General features: G+C 39.8%; 2 protein-coding genes across 3 annotated transcripts; both read right to left on the bottom strand.

The window, feature by feature from the left end:
* Positions 1 to 547: 547 nt before the first annotated feature.
* soul2 (heme-binding protein soul2) lies at positions 548 to 3,088 on the bottom strand. The gene is made up of 6 exons (XM_062519747.1): positions 3,050 to 3,088; positions 2,587 to 2,668; positions 1,955 to 2,103; positions 1,639 to 1,765; positions 1,300 to 1,465; positions 548 to 1,086 (listed from the first exon to the last, which is right to left on the bottom strand). The coding sequence occupies exons 3-6, from the start codon at positions 2,075 to 2,077 to the stop codon at positions 912 to 914; spliced, it is 591 nt and encodes a 196-aa protein (XP_062375731.1). The 5' UTR covers positions 2,078 to 2,103; positions 2,587 to 2,668; positions 3,050 to 3,088; the 3' UTR covers positions 548 to 911.
* Positions 3,089 to 5,714: 2,626 nt separating this feature from the next.
* On the bottom strand, positions 5,715 to 8,491 carry LOC134064293 (heme-binding protein 1-like). Of its 2 annotated transcripts, none has more exons than XM_062520166.1 (5): positions 8,395 to 8,491; positions 7,427 to 7,574; positions 7,117 to 7,243; positions 6,479 to 6,644; positions 5,715 to 6,310 (listed from the first exon to the last, which is right to left on the bottom strand). In XM_062520166.1, exons 2-5 carry the CDS (start codon positions 7,547 to 7,549, stop codon positions 6,136 to 6,138), a joined length of 591 nt encoding a protein of 196 aa, XP_062376150.1. In that variant the 5' UTR covers positions 7,550 to 7,574; positions 8,395 to 8,491; the 3' UTR covers positions 5,715 to 6,135. The 2 variants fall into 2 exon arrangements, with proteins under 2 accessions (XP_062376150.1, XP_062376151.1); XM_062520167.1 differs by having other exon boundaries at positions 7,427 to 7,571; positions 8,395 to 8,486.
* Between the last annotated feature and the right edge of the window lie 205 nt (positions 8,492 to 8,696).

Here is an 8,696-nt window from a genome sequence, read left to right as displayed (position 1 = left end):
TTTGTACTATGCATTTCTATATTTTTCTTTCTGTATTGCAGTGACATGGTCCGTCAACAAATTACAGTAAGAAACAGTAAAAGCTTAAATGTGAATCTTGTCCGGTCTCTTGCAATCAAACTCCCACATGCACTAAGGTGTAACCTACAATCTACAGAAATCGTCATCAAAACGTTAGCCAGTTTACATCAGAACATCCCTAGAGTACTACAATGACAACATCACTAAGTCATTCGACTGTCTTATCAATGACACAAGGACTTGTCATTCTGATGCACTGACATGTTCATTGACACAAATAATTCATTTTGAGAGATGAACTAAGGATTTTGAGCAAGAAACTGGATTTTGCAGGTAATCCATGTTGTTTTGCCATTTACAAATTGTTTTGAGAAATGCACAACTGTTTTGCTAATATCAAGAATGATTCGAGAAATGTACCAAAACGAAAAACTGTAATTGTTTTGAAAACGTAATGTCAGAATTGACACAAGCATTAAAGCGAGGAGAACTCTATAAAAGAACACATGAGACATGATTTCAAGTTTTGTGTATTTTATCATCCATAATGAACATCATAGAGACAGCATAACTAGCAATGCTAATATGAGGAAACCACTACACAACTTTAGTGTGTTCATTAAGAAAACCTATGTGAAATGACAGTACTATATTTAGCATTCATATACCACAGACAGGTAAATTAGCCTTACTTTGAAGCCTGGTTTACTTTCCTTGCCATTTTAGGCCTGCTACTGTATATTGTTTTGTTCACTCAAAGTTATCTAATTAGTACACACATCAATATACAATTAACTGCTCAACAGTATCCATGTAAATGAGTCATCACATTATTGTCTAAAATACTTTGAGGAGGAAACTGCATTATCCACGTTTGAATTTATTGGATCTTAATCAGCAAAGACCCAGACCTCATTGTGTCTGTTGATCAGTCGCAGAGGGGGATCATAGCCAGCTGCCACAATCCTATCTGGGTTGAAACTCTTCCCTGCCGCCTCAAGAGATGCCTTCAGCTGATCTACATTATCATAGGCATCAGCCTCGGATGCCACCCCACCAAAACTCCTAATGAAGAGCAAGACAAAATAGGGGAGAGGAAGGAAAACATGAGGTAACAAGGTCTGCACTGGTGAATGGAGAAACACTCAAATGTAGATAGATAAATAGACAGATATATTGATTGATAGATAGATAGATAGATAGATAGATAGATAGATAGGAGATATTGTAGATACAGTAGACAGGTAGATAGACTAGTTCCTGGGTGAAGACTCATACCTGACATAAACTGTGCCAGCAGGTATGTCCGTCTCTTTGATGGTGGCATCGTTAGGTTTGGGCAGATGGGTCCCTGGAGGAACTGGCCAAGACACAGATCCAGGTCTCTCATTGCCATCCCCCTCCGCCATGATAATGCTAGGCCATGGCAGTGCTACTTTGGCCTCTGTTCAAACACAGCAATAGGACAGTCTAATACAAATCAGATGTCAATACATACAGTACAGTACTGCACACACTTATCACCAGTCTTTTGTGGGAAGACTGAGGAAAATAGTGTGTTCTTATGTCTTGTTCAATCATATATACAGAGTATGACTATGAACTGATAACCCTTACTTTCTTCATTGGCTCCTTTGGTGTAATGATAAAGTGTCCAAATTGCTTTTGTAACTTCCTTTTTGTTTATGATGGCAACATCTATGGTGATCCAATGCGAAGCGTTGTAGAAGCGTTCTTCAAAGTCCTTGTTTGAAAAATAAGAAATGCATATTATATCTTTATGCCAATTTCACAGGTCAAGGTGTTTGAAAACAGTGTCCCACATTATGTTATTTCATGAGAGCCTTTGAAGCACAGCACAGGCAGAGTCAAAAGCCCCGTTTAAATGATAAAACGATGCAGCTTGTCATCTAGTGATTGTAAACAGTTTTACCTCATTGGTATGAACAACTGTGAACTCGGGGCAGTCATTTCCATGACAGAACCACGGAGCTTCCCAGCCTCTCACACAAACCAGACAGAGAGCCCACACTGCTATGAGTCCCTGGAATGTCATCGTCACACAGGTTCCTGTAACTCTGCCTGAGAATGAAAGAAAGAGATTTGACCATAGATTAAAGGGGAAAATAGATTTAAAAAGAGTCACATGAAAATATCAGCATACTGTATAATGATGATATGAATAGACAAAATCGAGGAACAGACAATGCATTTTGATTCATACATATTTTTGGTCACTCTTTATGTAATAAGCAAAGGAACATAAAGGCAAAACAACATGAAAATGTTTTTTTTTTTTTTTTAATAAAATACCAAATATCCTAATTTTAAATGACAAAGTTTAACATACAAAACTGTGTACAAAATACAGTAGCCACACCATGTATCAAGATAAAATACTGGAACTTTGTATTTGAAAATAGTAAAAATACTCTTAATCACTTTGCCAACCTTCCAGATCTGTTTATTTAATCTATTTCTATTTCTTCAGCATTGTCAGTGCATCTCCAGAATGATATTGCACTGTGCTAGGTTGTTGATCAGGACTATAGATATTTCTTTTACCTGTTTTCTGATGCTGTTGCAGCTGGTCTGGCAGGCTGACTCAAGATATCAGGAACAGATCAGCTCAGTAGTCACAGGCTGACTGGTGGACAAACAAGTTTGGTGACTTTAGTGACTCTCTCTCTCCTCTCTCTAACTGCTTTATTGTGACGGCTTTGCAATTTATACACATTGGGTGGGAGAAGGACATTGCAGTGTGATATGCATTCATATCAGGCAGTACAGTCTGATAACAATGTTGTACATGCTGGCATTATTTGCTAAAAAAGAACAGACGTGTGTGTGTGTGTGTGTGTGTGTGTGTGTGTGTGTGTGTGTGTGTGTAAGAGTGTAACGGTGCTGCTGCCCGGTGCGGCTACAGTTTATTCATACAGGAGCTAAGTATACAAGACGGACAACATGATTCACAAACACACTTTATTTGCACACACATGGACATTTAACAAACATTTCAAACACTCACCGAGTTGCATTTTATTTCCTGGTCTTGGGACTGAGAAAAGACCAGATGGAAAGTCGCGAGGGACATTTCAAGTGTGCAAAGTGTGACCTCATCAACGAGCAGAGGTCAAGTGTACAAGACAGTGGGGGTGTTTGGGGGTTTTATAAATATATATACTATGTACTGGGGTAGCGAATATTGTAAGCTGATTGCATTGTGAGCCTTGTAGTATGGACTATGTCTGTGAGTGTTTATATTGAGTATGTCTCTTTTGATAGCTAATCGATTAATTATTTGCAATGGTTCAGGCCAGGATTTAAAGTCTCTGAGGGGAGTAGGGCAGGGAGAGGTAGAATGGTCTGAGGTGAGCCACAGAGGCCTAACACTCCGCATGCTTGAAACCATATATCCCATGATTGAAGAGGATTTGTTGAAGTTACGTTTGCTGTATTTTTGAGAGTTAATAATTGATTTGGAGCTATTGTTTGGAGTTTTGGTTTTTATTTTATTTTTCCAATTTATCCTTATGGGCATGATACCTGCTAGTAAGGTGAAAATAAATCGCTGCATTCTTCATAACATCAACACTGTCTCCTGCATTTCCATCATCGGCAAAGCCATCCCGATCACAAAGAGAGAGAGAGAGTTCCTATGTTTCTTATGATTAGAATAAGGTTATTTACAGTTCCACTGAATGAACTGTGTTCCTGTTACTTTGTGTTCTCAGATAGAGATAAAGAGATAAATGTCTGTAGTTATCGTGACATTTTGAGGTCCTGCGTCATTCAGATCTCTGTCACCAGGTTGATTAAAGTAGGCTACCCTAACTCTGTGAACATAACCTGAAAGTGAGCCAGTATTCCTCCACATCTCCTCCCTCCTACTGAGCTGTTATGACATCTGGGTTGTCATTTTCTCCTCTATCAATCCGATAGGGCAAAGTGATGAGGATTTTGAGATCCCGAATATTAACCTCAATCAAACATTGTCATTTTGAAGTTGAAATATAATTGTATTCAAATGCCAAGTAGCCTATGTCACTTCCGTTTCTACCTAAGCTAAATTGGCCATTGAAAGCTATTCATCATGAATCTTGGCTTCTGTATTAAACCCATTGCTTAATTTTAGTAGGTTTTAGTTTTTTAGAGGGCTTGTGTCATAAAATATAAGTTGTGCTCTTAGGATTTATTTTCAAGTCACTGGTCAGGAAATATGGGGGGTGTACCTGTGTATGCTTGTGTGTGTGGTGTGTGTGTGTGGGGGGGGGGGGGGGAGGGGCAGTGGTGTGTCTGTGTGTGTGTGTGTGTGTGTGTGTGTGTGAGTGTGTGTGCCTGCACTACTGTGTAAATGTGTGTGTGTGTGTGTGTGTGTGTGTGTGTGTGTGTGTGTGTGTGTGTGTGTGTGTGTGTGTGTCTGTGTGTGTGTGTGTGTGTGTGTGTGTGTGTGTGTGTGTGTGCTACTGTGTGAGTGTGTGATTTTGGGATTTTGTGCACCAGCCAGCGACCCTTAATTCAACACCACCATCTATAGGCTGATGGGTGGTAATGGTGGGGGGTGTATCTGTGTGTGTGTGTGTGTGTGTGTGTGTGTGTGTGTGTGTGTGTGTACTCCATTACCCCGCCCTCACCTTCAGGAAGCGTGCCTATGTGCTTCACACACACCTCCGTCCCTCACGCATCCACCTGCCGTTCTTCTCCTATTCCAGGGTGCCCCACACACTGCTTCAGCTTCACTCATCTCTGGGGTCCCTCACACAGGGGTCAACCTATCCTGGGGTCCCTCACACAGGGGTCAATCTATCCTGGGCTCCCTCACACAGGGGCCAACCTATCCTGGGGGTCCATCATACCATAGGAGTGATACGGCTCACACATGGGCACACCTCCGATGGCCTCATGGCAAGACATCCCACTTCTGACACCATGTAGAGAGAGAGAGAGAGAGAGAGAGAGAGAGAGAGAGAGAGAGAGAGAGAGAGAGAGAGAGAGAGAGAGAGCATTCACCTCACCTGACCTTGAGTCTGGGTGTCCGGATTACTAAACCTGCAGCTTGACCACAACACCAAAAAGCCAATCAGAGAGCATATTCAACCGTGGTACTCCGTCACACAAGGAGAATCATCACAAACAAGTTGCCCTTGTTCTGCCAAGCAGCATGCGCCTGGACCACACTGACCATATGCCAGATATGACTCCAGTGCAAGTTCTACTTTAGTCTATCGCTATACTAGTCTGATGCAGTCTTCATCATGTTTGATTACAGTAATATGGGTGTGTTTTGCTGTGTGAGTATGTGGGTGTTTTACATCCTGATAGGATGCTACCTTGTCCCAGTGCATTTAGTAGTCAAATGCATGCATTTGTAATATTAGAAACACCTTACAACATTGTGTGTGTGTGTGTCATCTGTGGGAATATGAATAAATGTTGAGGTGATAGTGTGCATGAATGCAAATGTATGGAATATACCCAAGGATTAATGTATGGGAAAATGTATGTAAGTAAGTACCAGGTAAGTGTGTTGATGTAAAATAAAGAATAAAAATGAATGACCCTTTGGCTCAAAAATAAAATTGGCCAAAGGTAACTCACAGAATAAGAACAAATGCAAATAGTCTCAGTCCTTTATTAAAAAAGAAAGCAGTTGCTGGGGATTGAAAAAAGAAATAAACACAGTTGAACTGATAGATAGATAGATAGATAGATACTTTATTGATCCCCAAGGGGAAATTCAAGATAGACATAATTTCAAGGATTGAAAGGATTTATTATCCATTATGAAAATCATAGTCAGTCAACATGAGACTGCCAATACTGATATAAAGAAACCATGACTTCAACTAGAGTGGCCATTTTAGATGACCTATTGCGTGGAATGATAGTGCTGTATTTAGCATTCACATACCACAAACAGGTAGATTAACCTTACTTTACTTCTCCTTACCTAACATTTTAGGCCTGCTACAATTGTTTTATTTACTCACAAACTTATTCACACACAAGTGCTCAATAATCTCCAAGTAAATGCTTCATGACATTATAGTCGGGGGATAATAGTTTGATGAGGAAACTGCATTATCCGCATTTGAATTTATAGTGCAACGTCTCTTAATCAGCAAAGAGCCAGACCTCATTGTGTCTGCTGATCAGTCGCAGGACGGGGTCATAGCCAGCTGCCACAAACCTATCTGGGTTGAAACTCTTCCCTGCCGCCTCAAGAGATGCCTTCAGCTGATCTACATTATCATAAGCATCAGCCTCGGATGCCATCCCTCCAAAGCTCCTAATCAAGACAAAATAGGGTAGAGGAAGGAAAACATGAGGTAACAAGGTCTGCACTGGTGAATGGAAAAAACTTGAATGTAAATAGATAGATACTGAGTAGATAGATAGATAGATAGATAGACAGACAGACAGGTAGACAAACTAGTTCCTGGGTGAAGACTCATACCTGACATAAACTGTGCCAGCAGGTATGTCCATCTCTTTGATGGTGGCATCGTTAGGTTTGGGCAGATGGGTCCCTGGAGGAACTGGCCAAGACACAGACCCATGTTTCTCATTGCCATCCCCCTCCACCATGATAATCCTGGGCCATGGCAGTGCTACATTGGCCTCTGTTCAAACACAGCATGGGACAGTCTCATAAAACTCATCTCAGATATCAGAACATACAGCACAAAATCAAATTTTGTAAAATCAAGATCAAGTTTGTGGCAGATTTGCAGCAAACACGTGAGTGTGGGAAACAAATATGCTAACTAGAAAATATTGCCAGAACTTTGCCAATGTTGGCCACTAGAGGCAAACCTCCAGAAGAGTTCTGATAACAATGAGAATGTGTTTGCCACTAGTGACAAATGTGTTTGCCAGTGACTTGTCACCACACTTACTCAAGTATAACAAACTTCCTGTGAACTTCTGGTGACAAACCTAATTTGCATATGACACTGCTGGAAAATTGCTGCAACAATGGCAAACATTGATTGCAACTGTCTACCAGAAACCCAATTTGCATGTGAAAATATGATCTTGCCGTAAACTTGTTCAAACATACAGTATATATAACTTTAAAAAGATAACTCTTACTTTCTTCATTTTCTCCTTTGCTGTAATAATAAAGGGTCCAAAGGGCTTTTTTAACTTCCTCTTTGTTAGGGGTGCTGACGTCTATGGTGATCCAATGAGAAGCGCTGTAGAAGCGTTCTTCAAAGTCCTTGATTGAAAATAAGAAATGCATATTACATCTTTATGCCAATTTCACAGGTGTTTGAAAACAATTACCAACATTATATTATTTCATAAGAGCCTATGAAACACAGCACAGGCAAAGTTTAAATGATAAAACAGCTTGCAGCTTGTAACCTCTACTGGTTACTGTGATTGTGAACAGTTTTACCTCATTGGTTTGAACAACTTTGAACTCAGGGCAGTCATTTCCATGACAGAACCACGGAGCTTCCCAGCCGCTCACACAAACCAGACAGAGAGCCCACACTGCTATGAGTCCCTGGAATGTCATTGTCACACAGGTTCCTGGAACTCTGCTTGAGAATGAAAGAAAGAGATTTGACCAGATTAAGGGTGAAACTAGATTTTAACCCGTTCATATGAAAATATCAGCATACAAAGATGAATAGACATGAATTATTCATACATATTTTTGGTACCTTCCATATCTGCCTATTTAATCTATTCCTTCATCTGTACACTAATTCTGTTGACTAAATGGACAGTGTCTGAGATCAATCGCTTTTTTCTGCCTATAAGACATGCCATAAACTTACAAACAGTCAATAAATCAGCTATGCTGACCTGCCTGTTATATCTACCTAAAGGACTCAAAAAGTCAACTGAACTTATCAAGTGCTACAAAATGGAGACAAGTCTCTAACATTGTATATGCATGATCAGCCTGCTTCAGGGAATTATCAGAGGCTACATTCATTGTTTTGCATTTTTATGATGTCATCACATCACCAGATGCATTGGTTGTTTACCAAAATTGGTAGTTTACCAAAGTTGGCAGGATTTTACAAAAATGCAACTATTAAGTGTTTTATATGGAAAATGCAAAGCCATGTTCTTCAACTAAAAAAAAATGCAAATTACAAAATAGTACTTTGTATTTGAAAAACATATTTCAAATAAATGCATCATAAATACGGCCCATCCCTGTTTCTCAGCTACAATTGTTAACATTTCATGAGAATAAGATAAGGAAATAGGAAAAACTAAAAATAAACATTCCAAAACAAATATTGCAAATTGCTGGTATACAGACAAAGCTTCTCAGTAAAATCAATCCAAAGTCAAGAGTGCAAACATGTTAGAGCATATAGACAGCAAACTAATGCACCATTTTACCTGCTCTCCGATGGTGTCTGGCGGACTGACTGAAGGTATCTGGAACAGATCCTTCACTCAGCTTGTCCTTTCAGTTGTCACACATATGCAAACAATGGCAAACAAGTTTGGTGACTTTGGTGACTTTCTCTCTCTCGCTCTCTCTCTCTGCTATCCATAAAAGTCACATCACATATACCTCATGTATGGACCACACATATTGACTCAACATGGAAAACATAAGCTACAATAAGCTACACAGCCTATAGCAGGAATTCAGTCAAACTATAATCAAGTGAACTATGGAGTCGAATTAACTAACA

This window comes from Sardina pilchardus, chromosome 18 (assembly GCF_963854185.1).
Source record: "Sardina pilchardus chromosome 18, fSarPil1.1, whole genome shotgun sequence".
Classification (NCBI taxonomy): Eukaryota; Metazoa; Chordata; class Actinopteri; order Clupeiformes; family Clupeidae; genus Sardina; species Sardina pilchardus.
Note: the sequence above shows the minus strand (reverse complement) of the source record. Positions and strands in the feature narration are given on the sequence as shown.